Source organism: Orcinus orca, chromosome 5 (assembly GCF_937001465.1).
Source record: "Orcinus orca chromosome 5, mOrcOrc1.1, whole genome shotgun sequence".
Classification (NCBI taxonomy): domain Eukaryota; kingdom Metazoa; phylum Chordata; class Mammalia; order Artiodactyla; family Delphinidae; genus Orcinus; species Orcinus orca.
The window spans coordinates 72,517,952-72,539,023 of NC_064563.1; the positions used below are offsets into that span (position 1 = coordinate 72,517,952).

The 21,072-nt window shown below is 36.5% G+C and overlaps 1 protein-coding gene across 1 annotated transcript in view; it reads left to right on the forward strand.

The window, feature by feature from the left end:
- Positions 1 to 21,072, forward strand: part of OSTN (osteocrin) — a 37,048-nt gene that overhangs the window by 10,978 nt on the left and 4,998 nt on the right. Inside the window, exons 2-3 of the mRNA XM_033403715.2 lie at positions 122 to 220; positions 2,632 to 2,846. Coding sequence (XP_033259606.1) covers positions 122 to 220; positions 2,632 to 2,846 — 314 coding nt within the window. The remainder of the gene's footprint in view (positions 1 to 121; positions 221 to 2,631; positions 2,847 to 21,072) is intronic.

Consider the following 21,072-nt stretch of genomic DNA (forward strand, 5'->3'; position numbering starts at 1 on the left):
CTCCAACACATAGAAGCTGAATAATTTGGTTTATTACCTGCCTATAACAAACTTTATAGACATTTTTGTTTTCTATCTTGCCAGACTAATCAATGTTAACCATGATGTGTATGACCCTTAGATGCTGGACTGGAGATTGGCAAGTGCACATTTTATACTGGCTGCGACGTTGGTGGTCTGGAGCTCAGGAAAAGTGCTCTCAGTGGATGTCACAGCAGAGGTAATGGAAACTAGCTTAAGGGACCATACTTCTTTTATGAACATAAGCCATTTTTACTAATGTCAGAAGCAGGTGTTGCTGACAAGTAGGGAGAAGGTTTGATAACACAAAAATCAAGTAAATAGGCATTTCTTTCTATACCTTGTCCTCACCATGGATTCAGAGAAAACCAGGTATCTAAATGTTAAAAAAAAAAAAAAAAAAAGCTGTAAGTAACAACAAAGATTTGTATTCCATAGACCAAAAACTATAGGAGAAAATTCATTATAATTTCAGCCATATTTATAATTGAATCAATTACATGAAGATATAGTGCTTTTATGTGAAATTTGAAGTCATTTACATGTCACGATTTGAGTAGTTGGGCCAATATTTTATCACTCTACAGATGTTTTCTTGCTGCCAAGACTAAACTACAAAGGAAAAGAAATGTGAGGACATCGCCACACAGAGAAAAGTTAATTTGGCTCATTTGATCTTAATAGAAACATACATTCTTTGTGTTTCTTAAATAACATAAAGTGAGAATCTGAAATGTGTTTTACTGAAGGACAAGTTTTATACAAGTTTTGTGAATTTTTCCTGATGATTAAGAATATCTTTAGAAAGAAACAAAAATCTACTTTGTATATACGTCAGTTGGAAGAATGAACACATAGTTTTTGGAAGAAGCTCTGAGAGATAATAAAAGATCTCCTAAATTTGCCCTTTGGAGGTTTGCTTCCTGATCTTAGGAGTTTCTTTCTCATGATTATAACATCCTTCCCCTCTTTAGTTTCTATGCTGCCAGGCTTATGTAGGGAAGTAACAGAAGTTGAGGTTTTCTTTAAAGTTGTGGACTTTGAACTATGAGTTACAAAGAGCTATAGAGATTTTTAATGTTTTTATATGATGAAAGTAGTGTTTGGGGATAATTAACTTCATGGCAGTATTCACAACAGAATAGGAAAGAGAGAGAGAGAGGAAGAGGAGATAAATAAATTATATGGTGATTGAGAGTGTGCACTAAGCAGTGAAGAGGACCTGATATAAATCTCTCCTCATGGGAATCAGAAAGCGCAGGGCAAGAGGGGTTTTCCAGAAAGAACTGGCCAGACTTAGAGCAGATTTCACTGGTTTAAGAAAGAAGGAGCTCAATGACTTTAGGTCTTAGAGCTTTGAGGTGGACTCTAAGTATTGCAAAAGAGAATTGTGTGAGTCAATGATGAAAAGGCTTGGAAAGTACTACTGTTTCATTTTATTGAGAAAAAAATGAAGGGAATAGAAAGAGAATAAGAGAAGTAACTCAAAAATAAAGACAGGAAGTGAAGAAAAGGAGTCTTTCCCAGACCAAGAGTCTGGCAAGAATGTGACTAAAGGAGGAAAGGGAAGAGACCCCTGTAGTTATTAACCCTTCTTCCCACAGGGGAATAGTCTCAGGCTCTTGGGAAAGAAGTAGCATCCCCTTTACAACAAAATGACTCCAGATTGCTAGCAGGAGCATTTTCTGAAATGCTGTGACTGCGCCTGAGAAAGGAAGACAGACTTCACAAACCGGAAGCTTACACTTCTATGGTTTGGATGACATGCCAAGTGGCAATATGTATAAACAAACAAATAAACAAGAAATCTGACATGGGACAATAAAGTCCTTGGGATAGCTCTGACTCATCGTAGACACTCATTAATATGTGTTAGTAAATCACATGGGTGGAGATGGTAAGCTCCTTCAGGGCACAGACTGGATTTTACTCATTTTTGTATCTCTTGGGTCTAACGCAGGACCTGCACAGTGGATGTTTAGTGGTTTGAATCAGTAAGGAATGAATGAGTGGTGAAAAGAAAATAACATGAGGTTTAGATTTTTTCAGAAATCATTCAATAAATATTCAGCAGAAATTTACTGAGTACTAACTATGAGCAAAATACTGAGATAGGCATTGAATAGAGCAGATAAACGACTAATTAGACATAGTCTTTGCCCTCAAGTTATTCACAATCTAATAGGCAATACAAATATATTGTAGCTAATCTAATACAAGGGAAAATGTAATGATGGCAGTGATGAAAGAAGTATAGATAAAGTGCTTTTGGAGTAATAAGGAAGGATGCAGTTGTTACTGGGAAAGAATCTGAAAGAATAATCAGTCATACTAAATTTTAGAGGCAGGCCTCCTTTAGAGGAGTTTACCCTTTTTTTTTCTTTGTGTGTATGTGTGTGTGTGTGTGTGTGTGTTTAGTTTCCCTTTCATTCCTTTTGGATAAACCTCATCTCTATGTGTTTTTGTCCCCAAAAGTCTTTCTGGATCATAACTCATGAGAAATCAAGGTTCATGACAGGCATGTCAGCTAAAAATAGCAGAAGCCAAATGCAGATGATTGTATGTATTTTCTTCTCGTTAATGAATGGAATCACCTTTCCTGCCCTATAGGCCTTTGATTCTAGAGTCTTAGATGTTCAGTCACCACCCACAGTCAAGGAAGAGAAATCAGCCACTGATCTGGCAGCAAAACTCTTACTTCTTGATGAACTTGTGTCTCTGGAGAATGATGTGATTGAAACAAAGAAGAAAAGAAGCTTCTCTGGTTTTGGTTCTCCCCTGGACAGACTCTCAGCTGGCTCTGTAGATCATAAAGGTAAACAGAGGTAAGTGAACTCTTAGAGAAGGAACATTGTCATTTTCTAATTCTTCCACTCTGGGTTCAGAAACAGGAGTCCACATTAAAAAAAATACAATGAAAACCTTGTAGGTAAACAGATTTAAAAGTGTCTTAGCTAATTTCTGAGTTTAATGGCATCATTTTAGAAATAACGTTTAGGGAGCAAAATAACTGCTATGGTATGCACAGATATTTTTGTCAAAATGTTTTCTGAAGAAGATTCTGTTGCATGTAAATATAAAGTAGTTCTTACAAGACATAACAGCATTTGGGAAGCAAGGGGAAATGTGTGTCCTATGAGATAAATGTTCTGGTCAGTTGCATTTTCTAGTTAAGAAAGGTAACCACAATACCATTTTATTTTTACCCTTGTTACACAGCATTCCAAATGATGTGAATAAGTCCCCTTTCCTATACCAAGAAGGCAGTGAAGAGCTCTCAGGACCTGGAGTCAGGACACATATGTTTAAATCAAATTTCTAAGCATTTCTAGCCATGTGACTTGTATAAGAATCTTATTCTCTGTGATCCTCAGCTTATTTATCTGGAAAATGGGGATAATTACTTACCTCTATAAAAATCAAATGAGTACTTTGTAAACTGTTAACTATTATAACAGAATTAGAATAATTAAATCTCTCTTTAATCATTGAGTGTCAGTACTTTAAAGCAGTCATTCCAAACTTAATTCATTTTCTACCCCCTCAGTATCTGTTCCTCATGCTGTACATTTCACAGCAGCAGTGACACAAAAGATCACCCAATTCCCCAAAGTCTGGAATTTGGGGACTTTACTAGGATCCCTTTTGCTCACCAGGATTCCATTTGCTTACATTAAACCTTCCATTATTCACTAAATTCTCTAAATCCTACTTCTTTTATATGTTTAATATCTCCAGAATATCCTTTTACATTAAGGCTTTCCTAATTCTGGCCTAAATCATCTTTTTGACATGTTTTCTTTCTCCAGTCTTTCCCCATCTCCAGTCTTTCCCCATCTCCACTTCCACCACCATCCTCACCCCTTTATTGGTGAATGCATCCTTTACTCTGCTACCAGGGGGATCATCTAACACAAAAATCTTTTCCTGAGGGCTTCCCTGGTGGTGCAGTGGTTGAGAGTCCGCCTGCTGATGCAGGGGACACGGGTTCCGGGAAGATCCCACATGCCGCGGAGCGCTGGGCCCGTGAGCCATGGCTGCTGAGCCTGCGCGTCCGGAGCCTGTGCTCCGCAACGGAAGAAGCCACAGCAGTGAGAGGCCCGCGTACTGCAAAAAAATCTTTCCATGAAAAGTTCCCATTGCTTACAAGATAAAAGCAAACTCCTTAAGGAAATTCTATGAAAATTTTCATAATCTGGCACCTCGTTTCTTCCTGCACTCATTTCCACATCCTTTAGTCCAGTTTCACTTGGTTACTTGGAGTTCTAGGACACATTACATTTGTTCCTGGTCTGTGACTTTGCTTTTGCTCGATGATTCTTATCAATACAGGATGCAATTTGCTAGACTTCTGAAAGATTCTCAGAGTTACACTAGTAAATAAAATCATCACTTTGGGACTATAATTTATCCAACATGTACTTGAAAAAAGTACCACACATGTGTTTTGAAATTCAGATCGTATTCTAATTAAACAAATGTAAGTTAGTTCCACTTACGTTCTAGGCGCTGTGTTGGGCTACGGTGGAAAAAAGAAGGAAAATACAGTCTTTGTCCCTCAAAGAGATCACATACCAGTAAGAAACATAGAAATATTTATAACAAATTATAACACAAAGCAAGAAGAGAGGCAATTTTTAAAGAAGGTTATAGAAAGCCAAAGGTTAAGTGGAGAAAATATTGTGCCTTCTAATGAATAGTATTTCTTTGATTCCTGGATCTTGCATCACAGTCTACAAAATAATTTGAAAGTCAACATGTAAACATTTATGTAAATATTTATATATGAATTTATGATAGCATACATAGCATATACACCAAATATTTATTACATAAATCTTATAAATATATATAATCTACATTGAGATTCCATCATAACAATTTCTTTAGGAAGTGTCATAAAGAGATACTATTATATTAGGAGATATAATCTATCTAACATAGCTTGGCTTGTAAGAAAAGGAAATTGGCAAGCACTTATTCATTTGAACAGATTTTCACATATAAAGGCTAAAAATAAACTATTATAAGTGTGTAAAAAATTAGGGAATATTGTTCTCATGAGTACTTCTCGAGGAAGTTACTGGATGAAATTCTTCAAACAATCAAAATGACTGGAGAGGTAACATCATAAGAATTGGTGTGAACATAACTTTAGACTTAAAGTGTGATGATGGTTACAAAAAAAAAAAAGAGTGCCATGCGTTATAGTTATGCAGTCTGACAATATAGAAACAACAAAGTATCAAGCAATTCAGGGACAGTAGGGGGAGCATATGAAATTTAGAATGAGTTTTTGATTGCTTCACGGCTATTAACTGAGCATAAAAGGATATTACAACAAATAGTTGCTTGCAGACCTGGAGAAGAAGGAAAACGTGGAATTTTCTCTTTATAGAAATTGTACAGCTAAAGCAATGAAGAAACAATAGAATTAGTAGATGTAGAAATTCTCCTTTATAGAATTATTCCAGCTAATAAATGAAGAAGGAGTGGTAGTATTAGAATGTCTCTATTTTGCAAAACCTAATGAAATGATGGCTCTAGGCAGTGATTGTCAGTTTCTGCTAGCATCACAAAAGGAAAAACAGTGAGTCATTATATGCTCCCTGGTGGAAGAACTCAACACTACCTATGTAACAGAATTGGAAAAAAAAAAAAATTTCTTGCCTCTAGTTCTACCTGCCAATTTCCAGGAAATATAGAAGACAAAGAAATGACTTCAGAAACATTATAGGGAAGCAAACAGCAATTCAGACTGTAGAAAACAGCAGAATAAATAACCTAGTTTCTTCAATAAATAATTTACAAAGATTTGAAGAAAAACAAGAGATGGAGGAGGGATCCAAAAGATCAAAGTAGATTTAAGGGACTTATTAACTAGTCACAATTTTGGGGGGTTCTAATTCAAGCAATTGTCTGTTTAAAAATTAACATGTGTAAGAGACAATTGTGAATGTGCACTGTGGCTACTTAATGATTTTAAGTAATTATTGTCTCTTTTTTATTTATTTTTATTTTTTTTTGGCTATGTTGGGTGTTTGTTGCTGCGCGCGACTTTCTCTAGTTGCGGCAAGCGGGGGCTGCTCTCGTTGCGGTACTCGGGCTTCTCATTGCGGTGGCTTCTCTTGTTGCGGAGCTTGGGCCCTAGGCACGTGGGCTTCAGTGGTTGCAGCACGTGGGCTCAGTAGTTGTGGCTTTCAGGCTCTAGTGCGCAGGCTCAGTAGTTGTGGTGCACGGGCTTAGTTGCTCCGCGGCATGTGGGATCTTCCCCCACCAGGGCTCGAACCCGTGTCCCCTGCATTGGCAGGCGGATTCTTAACCACTGCGCCACCAGGGAAGCCCTACTGTCTCTTTTAAATATGAAAATGGTACTGTGGTTACATTAAAAATTAAATTTATTGTTATTTAAATATTTAGTTGTAAGTATTTGTCTGGGATTTGCTTCAAAATAATACAGGAGTGGGAATGGAATAAATGAAACAAGACCTACCATAATCAGTAATTGTTGACTTAGAATGATGCATACATGGGAGTCTATTATACTATTCTATTTTCACCTGTGTTTGAAATGTTTCATAACAAATTAAAGAAATGAAATGAAACAATAAGATAAACAAGAGATTAGACCTGGCAGAAGAGTAAATACATTCACCAAATGATAACGCTAAGAAAATGACTCAGAATATATCACAAAGGTATGCAGAACACAATGAGAAATTATAACATACAATTTAATCTAATTAGAGTTTAATGGTGATAAGTAGAAGAGAATCACTATTTAAAGAAATTATGGGTATTTTTTCAATAATTTTCCAAAAATGGTGAAAAAATATGATTTGCTGAATTCTGTAATAGCAGCAAATTTTGACCCAAATAACTACTACTATTTTTGAAAGGTTAATTGGATTAAGAAAAATTATTCTGTTATCAGGAAGTCAGGTAAGAGATGGCTTAAAAACGTGAACATTCAGGGCATGTTCTTGGGATGACTAAATAGCATGGTGTAGGTTCAGTATCAACCTACAACCTAAGAAGCAGGGTTAAAAATAAAATTGGGAAGGAGAGCTAGGACCAAACAGGGATGCTGTATTCAGCAATCATTCATATTGTTACCCTCTGGACTGTGCAGTACAAAACCTCTATAATCTTAGTGTCTCTGGAACCAGATTGTGATGGTCCCATTGAGTGTTGTATAAAGAAAAGATATTAGTAATTAATGATCTTCAGAGGTCAAAACTGGTCAATTTTCTTTTGCCTTTTTCTCTACCTTTCCCTTCACCTCCAGCTACTTCCAGAAGGTTGGAAGTGTTAAGGACAGCTAATGCCTTTGCACAGAAGTTTACGCATGAGCTTGAAAAATTGAGGATTTCCCCTAATCAAGACTCTATATTTTGTTTCATGACTACAGTTAGAATACAGAGACTCTGCTCCTTTGTACTCTATGGCTTAACAACAAAGGTGACCTCCTATATCAGGATTGTTTTATTTAGCATTTATTTAGAATGACATATACAAATTAATAGTTTTCTTTTTTACATATAATTTATGTCTTTTATACTTTTATTTTTGATAGTGGATGTTTTACCCCTTCGAATTAGATTCCAAGGACACTTCTTGTGAGATTTTCCTTCAGGATTCATTTTTTATTCAGGAATTCCTGTTCTTGGTCTTAAAGCAAACATTAAATTTGTCTATTAGAGATTTGGAAAACAATGGGAGATAAGTAATAGATATTGCATAATATATTTCTATACACATTCTTGAGTTTTAATTGAAAAATAATTTTAGATTTCTTTCGAAGTATAATGCTAACTCAAAAAACATTAAATGTTAAATTTTTCTATCATCTGTCGCAAAGATATTTGAGAATCATTTAAATGTATATGATAAAGTCACAGGACTAAAATGAATGTTTTCCTACATTTAGTAGCAAGAATATACAGTTTAGAGTTTTGCAACTATTTTATTAAAAGATTTCTAAAAATTATAGTAAATTTGCTTGGGAGAGCTGTACATAATGTTATTTGCTGTTCTTTGATTACATTGTATGAGATAAGAGCTTTGGTCCTTTAGTCCAGATAGCTTTACTACTTCTTTACTTGCTTTTGAATTATTCACAAGGCCAGGATTATCTTGTTACCTTACCATGCATGAACGTATACAAACACTTGTGATGTTCATGTATATGCCATCAATTTTTCTCCTTCTCAGGGCGTGCATTTTCTATTTTCTCATACTCACCGAGAGAAGGTTATAGGTCTGAGATCCATTTTCCATACTGTAGCCCAAAGATTTCACCCATAACTAAATCTAGGAATTCATAAGATCTTTCTGTGTCGTGGGCCACTGTGGACCCCTTCTCAGAATATTGTTTTTAAATGGACAAATGTCATGAGTTCAAAGGTTACTAATATATAGAAACAGAATTATCATAATACTTTAAATGAATTTGTAATATGACAACATATATGCTTCTTTATTAATGCATAAAATAAGATCTAAAAGACATGTCTAAATAACAATAAATTCAAGTAGTGCTGAACATAAAAACAATTTCAAAGTATCTGTAATGACAAAAATGTGATCCAAATGTATCTGTGATTTCTACTGTGACAAGGGTTTACTTACTACTAACACCCTTGTGATTTGTTCTCTACATTCATAAGTGAAACAAATGCTATATTTCAATTAGAGGATAATGAGACTAAAGGTGTAACATTTCCCATCCATGTTTATGGATCCTTGAATTACATGACTCCGGATTTTAAAACTCTGTCTCACGCATATGAAATGCATTATTTTATTTTCTATGACTATAAAATATTCAGAAAAGAAAAATTTTAAACTCTGCTTTTGAAAAGGTCCATAAGAGATGGAAATGTGAAGAATGAATGAACAGCTAGGGAGAAAGAAAAAAGAAAACAAACAAACATAAAAAATACCAGGGCAAAGTCCATGTCAGATCATCATAAAATGAAGCAAAGAACCATCTGTTGTTTCCTATTTTATACCATATTTAACATTTTTTTCACCTGAATATGACACTAGCTTCATTTTCAATTGGATGTGCAAGTTACTTTAATTCTCAGGGCAGGGTTATCTCAACTATGCTTTGAAGTTCAAAATATTCCTTCATTCGGTTCACTTGTTTAAAGCCTGAAGTTAATGGTCATTCAGCTTATGAAAAATAAAAGGAAGCAGCTATGACCATATCCCTAGCAAAATCGTATCTACTATTTGAATGACACTTTAATATTAGAAGGTATTGGAATTTTTCTAAAGGGTGGTTTCTCTCACTTCTTCACACAACCCTAAAAATGCCTTGTAAAATATTAACAAAAATAATAATACTTTATATCTGAATTTAATTAGGATAATCATTTTCACAACTATTATTGTTTTAATTCTCCCATTAATATTTTGAGGTCAGCAAAGCAAGTAATATCATTGTGTCAGTCGGGGTTCCTGCAGGAAACAGGCAGGAAACAGGAAACATTTGAAATAGGAAAATTTGAGAAGGATTTAGACACAGGAAGACTATTTACAAAAGGCTGGGTAGAAGCAAATCATAATGGATGGCACAACAGCCCAGGACCCTGGTCTGAAGAGTCAGATGCCTTGGGAGAAGCCGTGACCTTCAGTTAGGAGGAAGTGATCTTGCAAGGAGGCAGCGAGGGGAAAATTATCCTGACTTCACTTCCTCTCTCCTTCCACTCTCTCCTGCCAAGGCTGCCCATTAGGCCTGTCCCAAACCAAAGCCAGGGAGCACAGGCACTTTTCCGGGATCCAGAGAGGTTAGTTTCCTGGACTGAAAGTAGGGTGAGAAAAGTCAGAGAGTGTATCTGGAGAACAGATGGAAGACGCCCAGCACAGTTATATACATTCGATAGATTCAGGTCAATAAACACTTTGCTCTCTAACATTGTTATTATAACCACTTAATTGAAAGAGAAAACTCCATAGAACATAATTAGAAAAGCAACTTTATCCCTCACCCACATGCATTCAAACCCATTCAGTAGGAGTTGTTTCCTATCTCTTGCGTAAAAACACAGGCAGGTACTATGACTCTACAGGTCACACTGAAATAATAAAAATTCGTCTCATCGCTTTTATTAGAAAAACAATCATATTTCAGTAATTAAAATAATAAAAATAATATGTTTTAGGCCAAACTATGAATATTAATAATGTTTCTCCTTTTCAAGCTGGAAAGCTGCACTGGGAAGAGGTGTGTGGTCAGTTTGTCCTCACCCCTTCCTCTACCACACTGGGCTGCTTTATGTCTCCTCCAGTACTGGGGATGTGGGTGCAGAGAAGTAAAGAAAAGTCTTACTTGACTGATGCTATCATGACTTGACTTTTGTGCTCTCTGGCCTCAGTAAATGCTCAAAGATGATTCCTCACCATGGGCCGTTTTATGGGGTCACTGCATAACCCCCGTAGGGAACATTGACGTAAATATCTTGCCTCCAGCAGCGCTTCTCTTTCAGCAGGTCAGTTTTACTCCTCACCTTTATCCTACCCGCTCAGTTTCTTCATTTGACACCACCAGCAGCATCCTGGTGCCTCACCCATAACCCCTGACCAAAAGCCCTTCGGGGAAGTTTCCTTTTATCATTAGCCTAGGCCAACTCTACCCACACGCCCGCTCTACATCTGTTCCACAGAAAACCCACATCCTTGACTCTGGTCACTGAAAGTAAAGCTGTCGCTTATATAACCATTTCTTCACTCTGGCAGCAAGCCAATTCTTACAGCATCCTGCCCTTTAGATTTCATAGTCTGTTCTGTGAGGTCTACCCTGCTTCAATGGGTATATGTCAAGATTTTCTTGAAGTCCTTTCTCTATATGAAAGAAGAGGGAAATGTTACTGTTCTCCAAAAACTTGCTCCAGAGAAATTCTCCTTCTTTACCTATTCAGTATCAATCTTTTTATTGGATGAAGGTTGAGAAAATTAGTTTGTAACAACCTCCTTTACAAATAGTGCATAACTCTAGCACCTTACTTTGGAATGCAAGAGAAAATACCACTGTTTTTTTTTTTTTTTTTTTCCTCTTCAACTTTTCTAGGCCACAGCCAAAACTGAGATAGAAAGAATCCCATTTTAACATTCTGATACACTGGGTTTTTTTTTTTATTCCTAACACCCTAAGAAGATATTAGTCCCATTTTATTAGTATATTTTCACAGATATGATTTCCTTGGCATAATGTAGCTAGAACATCAAGTTGTTGAACTCCAAGTTCAATGACTTTCCACTGAAATAAGCTGCTTATGATAAAGAAATTAAAGTTATATGTGAATAAGGCACTTGTCCAAGGCCAGGAAAAGTGAGATTCACTTAGAATGCATGCATTAAATAAATCATTTTGAAAAACTGTACCAACGGTATATGTGTGTCTATCCAAAGCCAGACATAAGGTTCAGACTAAAGTTGAGAATAGCAATTCCAACTTCAATTTGTCAGATATGATTGCACTTCTTGATGACCATGCCAGAGATTAAAGGTGAAAATCCTAACATTTCACCTTTCTACTTCATTGTGAAGCAAGGTTGCAGGCTGAGGCCAACCTAGGTATCTCATGATTTTTGCTACTTTTTTCCAGCACTTAATTGTTAATACCCAAAGGAGGTAGTTCAAAATGGGCTCCATTTCATAGTGAAGAACACAGAGAAAGGATTCAGAATGTGGTGCTCTATTTCCATGTTTCCTTCCTCATATTTAAAAGCCTGTCTGTACTATAGGAAATGCCCTTGAGCATTGACCTTGGGTCATTTTTCCCAATAATTGTTCTTTACTGCTTGCCTCTTATACCCCAGCTCAACTCCATGGTAAAGTTCCTTTACCTTTTCTCTCTACTCTAACTCATATATGAAGGTTTAAAACTTTCTCCTAAAAGGGATAATACTTGATTCCATATATGGGCTTTGAAATGTACATTACCTACTCCCCCAAAAAGAAAATTCTAGAAGACATTTTTGTGTAAATTCATTTGCTGGATAGAAGTTTTGAGTGTCATCAGACCCTCAAAGAGGCTCATGAGCCAAGCAAATGAAAATCCTTTCTGCTCAATCCTACGGCTCTACAGTAGTTTCCAAATCAAGCATGCCTGGGTTACTTTACAGTGAAACCTTTAAATCTCATGTTTTGATTCCAGTGTTCCTGGTTTGTTTCTGAATGCTTGTTCATATGGCCCTTTCCTTGGGATAATACTTCAGAAGCTGATATTATGCCTAGTCAGCACCATCATCATAAGTTTAATAGAATCTATTTAACATTGAATTACCACTTTTGAGACAGAACTCCAAAAGTCATAAGTCAACTGTGTGCTAATGAAGTAGCAGTTTCTTTCATCATTCTAAACATATCCCATTTACTTAGTCATATTTCTCAGCCTCGTGTTTCCACGTAGAGAAACTCCAGTTAAGGAAAGACTGGCCCCAAGCCCCACCACTTTATGCACTCCCTCTCAAAGGAGAAGTAATCACGTACTTGATAGGTCAGTTTGCGAGGAGTAGTTGAGCATGTTCAGCTCATCCCTTTTCTTTCTGTTTTCATTTGATAATTATGACTGTGTAAATCTGTCTAATCCTCAGAGGAGATGTAAGAAAGTCATTTAAATGCAAATTAAAGTCTTATTCTACATTCAGCTTGATCAAAATGACATTTTGATTTCTCCACATTGATCTTTCGTATCTTATTTCTGTATTGTTTCTGAAGGTGGACTCAGGAAAAAAAGTATTATGTACTGGCCCCTAAAAACTACGTCATCACTCAGACTTAATGTGGTCCTTCATCAGAACATTCTGGAATTTGAATTTGAAAGCCTAATTGTCTCTTTTAAATTTAAACATGACTGTGGACTTCAATGATTTCTCTTTTCATTATTTACAGGGCCTTGCTGAGTCTCCTTCATTTTACTCTGTCTCATACATTAGTTTTTCCAAGCTCATATATTTATATCTAACTTCCTATAGTCAGTTATTAATTCTGTAATTTTAAATTGTGGTAACCAACATTGCAGGACTCAGGGGTCACCATTTGTTTTATTGTTTTCATATGCCCCATAAGTTCTTCCTGGAACCTCCAAACTTGGCTGTGATCTCTTCTCTTGTGGAATCCCAAAGCACTTTGAATCTTACCATGTTAGATCTCTATTGCTATGCAAACAAGTTACCCAAAACGTAGCAGCTTAAGACAATAATAAACATTTATGTTCTCACTCAGTTTCTGTGCATCAAAAATCTAGGAAAATTTACCTGGGTGATTCTGGTTCAGGGTCTCTCCCAAGGTTACAGTGAAGAAGTTGGCCAGGGCTGCAGTCATCTGAAGGCTACATGGGGCCTGGGGATATCCATTTCCAAAACGGCCCACTCGTAAGGCTGATGACAGGAAGTCTCAGTCCCTCACTAGCTGTTGGCAGAAGGCCTTAGTTCATTGCCATGTAAACCTCTCTATAGGGCTGTGAGATGAACTTAGGAAATGGCAACTGACTTCCCCTAGAGGGGGTGATCCAACAAAGCAAGGCAGAAGCTGCAATATTTTTCATTACTTAACTTTAGAAGTCATTTCCACAATATGCTATTGGTTACAGAGGTCAGCCCTGTTCAATGTGGAAGCAGACTGCATCATAGTAGAATTATTGGGGTTTATCTTGGAGCCTGGCTACTATACTCACCTAAGCTTTAAAGTATATTTATTTAATTCTGTGTTTTACTCATCTAAATTACTGAACTATTTAAATGAACATTCTCTGTTAGCCATTACTATACTTTCCCTTTTTGCTGTTACTCAATGTTGGTAGAGCTGCATGCCCTTCTTGAAAGGGGCCAAGCATTTTATTGTCCCTTTAAGATGTAACAGCAAATCAGACTATTGTTTTTAGGGAACACCCTCCACACTCTGATTCCAAAACAGTAAGCTGGATCAATAAAAATTGTTGTGTATCCTACAATTGGGGGAAAAAATGTTTAAGTTCACATGAAACGACTATTAAAATTAACGAAGGGGCTTCGCTGGTGACGCAGTGGTTGAGGGTCCGCCTGCCGATGCAGGTGACACGGGTTCGTGCCCCGGTCTGGGAAGATCCCACATGCCGCAGAGTGGCTAGGCCCGTGAGCCATGGCCGCTGAGCCTGCGGGTCCGGAGCCTGTGCTCCGCAACGCGAGAGGCGGGAACGGGAGAGGCCGCAGCAGGGAGAGGCCCGCGTACCTCAAAAAAAAAAAAAAAAAAAAAAAAAAATTAACGAAGTATCTGTTCACAAAATAAGCCTTAAAATTTTTAAAGGCTTGGTTATCATACAGAACATATTCTCAGACCATGACATAATTAAATAAGTAACAAAAGGATAACTAAAAAAGAAGCTACAGTTCTCAACTCATTTCATGAGAATAGCATTATCTGGACACCAAAACCATGTGTGGAGAGAACAAGAAAAGAAAATTACAGGACAACTTCATTAATAATTATAGATACGAATTCCTAACAAAAAAATCAACAAAACGATTCCAAAAATATATCGAAAAGATAATACACCAATATCATGTTGGGTTTATCACAAAAATACAGTACAATGTTGATTTGCTTTAGAAAGTCAAATAATAGAACTAATAAATTGAAGAAAAGAAACCATATCATCTCAAAAGATGCAGAAATAGCATTCAATAAAATTAAACATCTATTCATGATCTAAATCACCAGTGGACTAATAACAGAAGGGACCTTTTTTAACCAAATAAGGGACTCCTATTAAAAAATCCTACAACATATATTCTTAAATGATAAGCAACAACAAATCCAATAAATTATTGAAGGTCTTTATGGGGAACATTATAAAAATATACGAAAATGCATTAAAGATAAACTAAATAACTGATCTTGGATAGTCAGATTTAATATTATGAAGATTTCAATTTTCTCCAACTTGATTTGTACCTTAGATTCAATACAATTCCAGGTAAAACTGCAAAAGGATTTCCCATGAAATTTGACAAGGTGAATTTAAAATTTATGAATACTTAGGTGTGAATACAGAAAAAAAAGGACAAATATGACCCCTATGTCACTCCATAAATAACAAATAATTTTAAAAGGTTTAAAAATATAAATGTGAAAAGCAAAACTGCAAGAGGTTTTAGGACAACATAGGATAATATTTTTGTAACATTAGAGGTGATTTAATGAACAAAATGTAAAACTATTGATAAATTTCAAAACAAAATTAAAGATTTTCATAAAAGACACAATAAAGAAGATTAACTACAAATGGGAAAGGATATTTGCTCATAACTGACAAGGTCTAATATTCAGAGTATAAGAAATTCTCCTACAAATCAATATTGAAAAGAAAAACAAACCAATAGAAAAACAGGCAGCAGACTTAGGTACTTCCAAAAGAAGAAATCCAAGTGGCCAATAAGCAAAGGGAAAGGTGAGCAACTTCATTAGTATTCACGGAAAGCAAACTAAGAACACAATGAGATACAACAACAAAGACACTAGATTGGCAAAATTAAAAAGTCCACAATTGGAGGGTTGGCATAGATTTGAAACAATAGGAACTGTCATACACTGCTCTTGGGTGTATAAATTGGTTCAACAACTTTGGAAAACAGTCTGGAACTATGTAATAAAATTAAGTATAGGCATAACTAGCAATTCTACTTCTAAAAATATACTGTAGAGAAATCCTTAAATGTGCATTACAAACATGTGTAAGAAAATTTCTAGCTGAACAGTACATAACAATAACAAAAAAAAAAATACCTCAAATTCCCATCCATGGTAAAATGTATTAATAAGCTGTTGTATATTCATTATTCATTATTCATACAATGAAATACCATACAACACTGAACATAAAAGAACTACATCTACACATGACAACATGGACAAATCTCAAAACACAATATTTGCTGAAAGAAGTCAAGAAGTATTCGCACATTTCTTTCAAATAAAATTCTAGAGCCATCTAAACTAACCAAGAGACTTTTGAACAAAACATATAGATTATAAAGAAAATGAAGGGAGATATTAGATCAAAATTCATCCTACAGATTACCTCTGGGACGAGGTCATGGGAGGGATTCAACTTGGGAGGAAGAAAACTGAGGACTTCTAAAGTACTGGTAATATTTTATTTCTTAACTTTGTGCTACCAATAGGGATGTTTATTTTTTTAAACTGAACATAGGTGAATTTATAGACTCTTTGGTATGTACGAAGTGATTCTAAATAAAAAGTTTAAATATAAGTTTTATAACAGTTGTTTTAGAATGGTGAACATCTTTAGAAATTGAATTATCAAAGAATATAATTTTTTTTTTTTTTTTTGCGGTACTAGGGCCACTCACTGTTGTGGCCTCTCCCATTGCGGAGCACAGGCTCCGGACGCGCAGGCTCAGCGGCCGTGGCTCACGGGCCCAGCCGCTCCGTGGCATGTGGGATCTTCCCGGACCGGGGCATGAACCCGTGTCCCCTGCATCGGCAGGCGGACTCTCAACCACTGCGCCACCAGGGAAGCCCAAAGAATATAAATTTTAAAGAAAATCCTGTTTGGCTCAGGAAGTCTGTATTTTAGTCTGAAGTTTAAAATTATATTTAAAATAATCCATCCTTCTTATATTATTTTAATAGTTATTCTGTATCCTTAAACTACTTTCAGAATATTTTAGAATGGAAAAGGTGGATTGTTTTAAATGGATATATAATATAAGCCATGTCATACTGTTATTTTGTCACAAGAGGGACTAGATAGTCAAAAAGTACGGTTTTCCCTTTTGGTCTTAAAAATATTTTTCTATGTTAACATTTATGTTTTATACACTGTGTATTACTGTCAGTGTATGTGTTGTAGATTGTAGTATGGTTATATATATTTCATATCAGCAAAAATGTAAGAGAAATACTAGTTTACCATTTCACTTCTGAATAGATAGAAACTGTGTAGAAATTATTTAACTTATTAAGGTATTGTTGTTTTTCGGTAAGTAGAAGTAATAAATAGAATCCAAGTCAACATCCCCTGGTTGCTAATACTTTTTGGATCAAATCTGGGTGAAAGAAGGGAAGGAAAGAGTAGGGAAGAAGGAAGGAGAAAAAGAGTTTATTTTTGCTTTTTGCCATACCACAACTCCCTCTAGTTTACTTGACCAGGAAAAGTAGATTAACCATAGTAAAGAAAGAAAAAAATGTTATTTTCATTTATTTTACCTTGACTTTTGAAAATATACATTGGTAGTATGGACCAATAAATGTTCTGTTCTAATTTATAATGATGCATGAAACCATCATACTTCTCTTTAAGAAAGTAAAAGGATTATTTTTTGTGACACTATCCATTCTGCAGAAGCTTTGGGAGGTCAGTTCACATGTGAGGCACTACTATTTCCCCAGGTGCCATTTTCTTCCTCTTTTTATCAGTCCTTTGAACACCTGGAAGGGGCTGGTTTCTCACTTCTTCTGCTTGTCTGGGACTTTCCCTGAGCATTTTCCTCCATCCCGGGATGGCTTCTACCTTACCCCTTCCCTGGAGTTATAACGGGGAGTGGTCCATGAAGGAATTTAAGGGCTCAAGGAATAAAAATCACAACAGTTTAATGTTTTTATGTATTAACCATTTATACTCAGACATCAGCCCTAAATCATACAGACAAATGTATTCAGTTTTTTTTTTTAATTTCTATGGTAATAAATTACCACAAACTCCTGGACTTAAACCAACACAAATTATATTATCTTACAATTGTATAGGTCAGAAGTCCAGGATGTCCTCACCAGTCACCAAATACCATTCTAGACCAGCGGTCCCCAACATTTTTGGCACCAGGGACCAGTTTCATAGAAGACAATTGTCCCACAGTGGAGATGGTTCAGGCAGTAATGCAAGCGATGGAGAGCGGCAGACGAGGCTTTGCTAGCTGGCCCTCCACTCACCTCCTGCCATGTGGCCCAGTTCCTAGCAGGTCCCGGATGGACGGATACCGGTCCATGGCCTGGGGGTTGGGGGCCCCTGTTCCAGACAACTTTGATATGATTGATGGCTAGCTAGTGGGTGGCTCCTAAAATTCCTTCTGTAAGCTGCTATGGGATTTCCCTTTCACCTAGTCTATCAGCAGGATACAGAGGAAGTCAAGAGATTAGCAGGCTGTGCTCCTTGGAGGCTCTAGGGAAGAATTCATTTCCTGCTCATTTTAGATGTTGGCAAAATTCGGTTCCTTTTGATTGTAGGATGTAGGTCCTCGTTTTCTTTTAAGAATGTCTAGAGGCCACAGCATTGCTTGATTTGTGACTTTCTCCTCCATCTTCCTGACTAGCAATGGTGGGTTAGGTCCTTCTCTGATTGCAGCTCTCTGACCCACTTTTCTTCAGTCATCTTCCACTTTTAGGACTCCTCTGACTACACTGAGCCCACCCAGATAATCTAGGATAATCTTCTCATCTCAAGGTTTTTATTAATCCCATCTGCACAGTCCCTTTTGCTATGTAAGGTAAATGATTTACAGATTCTATAGATTATGACAAGGACATCCTTTATGGTGGCAGAGGAGGAGTGACCATTATTTTGACCACAAGGAAAATAACTGCTTAAGTGAGGAGTCTGTAAATCTACTTATGTGAATAAAAGTTATTTTAAAATATCATGAAGACATTTTTCTTTTTTTTCCCAACAGTCATTATTTATAATTACATCAGAAGACTTAAAGCACAACTGATATGCAAAGTTTCCTATGACTCTTGACCATTCACTCTATGCTAATTTTATAGCCCAATATGTTTCCCAATTGAATGTCAAGTTGAAAAATATGTAGTCAGTTTATTATCATGAAATCCAGAAGTGAAAACAATAGGCACCACTTAGGAGGGTGTGATTTTCAGAAACTTGAAGAACGGAGGCAGAGGTATGGATAGGTGAAGAATAAGCACTAAGTATTTTTTTTGTTTGTTTTTGGTTTTGCTTTTTTGCAGTATGCGGGCCTCTCACTGTTGTGGCCTTTCCCGTTGCGGAGCTCAGGCTCCGGACGCGCAGGCTCAGCGGCCATGGCTCACGGGCCCAGCCGCTCCTCGGCATGTGGGATCTTCCCGGACCAGGGCACAAACCCGTGTTCGCTGCATTGGCAGGCGGACTCCCAACCACTGCGCCACCAGGGAAGCCCACTAAGTTTTTTTTTTTTTTTTTCCAGATTTTCCCGTATTGGTCATACTGTTGTCTAAAAGACAGTCCTGTAAGATCATACATACAGTGCTATCTATATTGACTAGCAAAACGAAGGGCCAACCCGAGAAGGAAGATAGATGTGAATCAGCAGAAAAGAAGGCTGAATTAGATTAAAAAAAAAAAAAGAATAATAATAACATGTGTCTATTCCTACCAATATCATTGGAGGGTAAGCTCCCCATGAGGTTCACTTCCTTTTAATATCCTTGTATACACAGTACTAAGCACAGTACCTGGCATATTGAACACATTAAATAAATATTAACTATCTTCAAATTAATTGTTTTAATTAGAATTAAACAATATTTATAAATTTTTTTATGTGTAAGATACAGTAATAAAAGTCCCTCATGTTTCCATTGTTCTCTATACTTTTCAGAGCTTTTTAAATGAATTATTTACCTAATAATGACATGAGGAACATTGATAAGACCTGGTAGTTAAGGCAAAAACTTGGCATCAAGAAAAATGAGAGAACTTTGTCCTCTACTATTTGCATAATATTAAATACTTGTCATGTAACTGGCTCGTTTGTGGGTTCGAAAAGTTGCTAGGCGTTTGCAGATGCCTGTTCCCTTGGTTTGGGTAAAAACTCAGGGCTTGTGAACAGTAAAAATATTTTTAGAAAAAAGTTACCTAGATAAATAGGCATCACTCCCATCTGCTGTAGCCCGTGTGACACTATTTAAGCAGGCAGTGACATGCTGAAGAGCAGGAAATAGGTTTTAACCTGGAGGTCCCGGTGCTTAGCGCAGCTTCTCAGATAAAATACTAAGTGAATATAGGAGAAAATGAGAACCCTGCAGCGTTATGGTAGCAGAGACATTTGAGCACCTTCTGTGACCTAGCCCTGAGCCACACTCTGCAAGGATTCATTTAATCCTCACCCAGCATAAGAGGTTGTGGGATCTTAGTTCCCAGACAAGGGATCGAACCCGGGCCCTCGGCAGTGAGAGTGCAGAGTCCTAACCACGGACTGCCAGGGAATTCCTTCAAACGACAGTACAATCTTAAGCAAAAGTAATGTCGTTTCTCTAGTGCTTCAATCAGCCTGGGAAGAGTCTGCTCATCACTGATATCCAAAATTTCGCAGGATGGCAAAGGTGGAAAACTCTGCAAAACCACTTCTGAAACCAGTGGTTCTGTACTGAGTTATTAAAAATAATAAAAATTTACACAGGAGAGAGAGTTATTCAAACAAGTTTAACACTGTGATAAGAGCCCCAGTCCAGTTAACATTGTACCTTGTTGGGTTGTCATAATACTTCCTTAAAAATGTGTTATAAAGAAGGACAAATGAGAAACAGTTATAGTATATAATAAAAGAAATGTCACTTATAAAAAAAAAATCCTTGTCAATCTGACTGTACTTAATTATAGGTTTTTGAAAGCAAAGACTACTTCTGACTTATTGATCCCAAGACAGCCACAAAAGGAATCATACAGAGTAGGTACATAGTAAATGATAATAGGAAAAAAAACATAGACTTTTTTGTAGTTTTTATTTATTTTTGGTGTTTAAATTATTTAGTATAATACTGACAATATAATGCAAGTAATTAGAAAGAACAAAAGAAGCTATTGGAAATGTTCTGAAGCAAACCTTTTTTAACTCTTTAAGCTGTTGAATATTGACAAAGTTGTCCTGTGAGGTAATTAGTTCATCACTGAGATTTTCAAGTGATGAGATTTATCATTGCTGGTCAAAAATTGAAGCAGAAATTCTTACATTTGGTGCGAGAATTAACTTTAAGACTCTTTCCTATTCCAAAACTATTTGACTACTGGTAATGTTCTATTTCTTGATCTGGGTACGTATTGTGCTT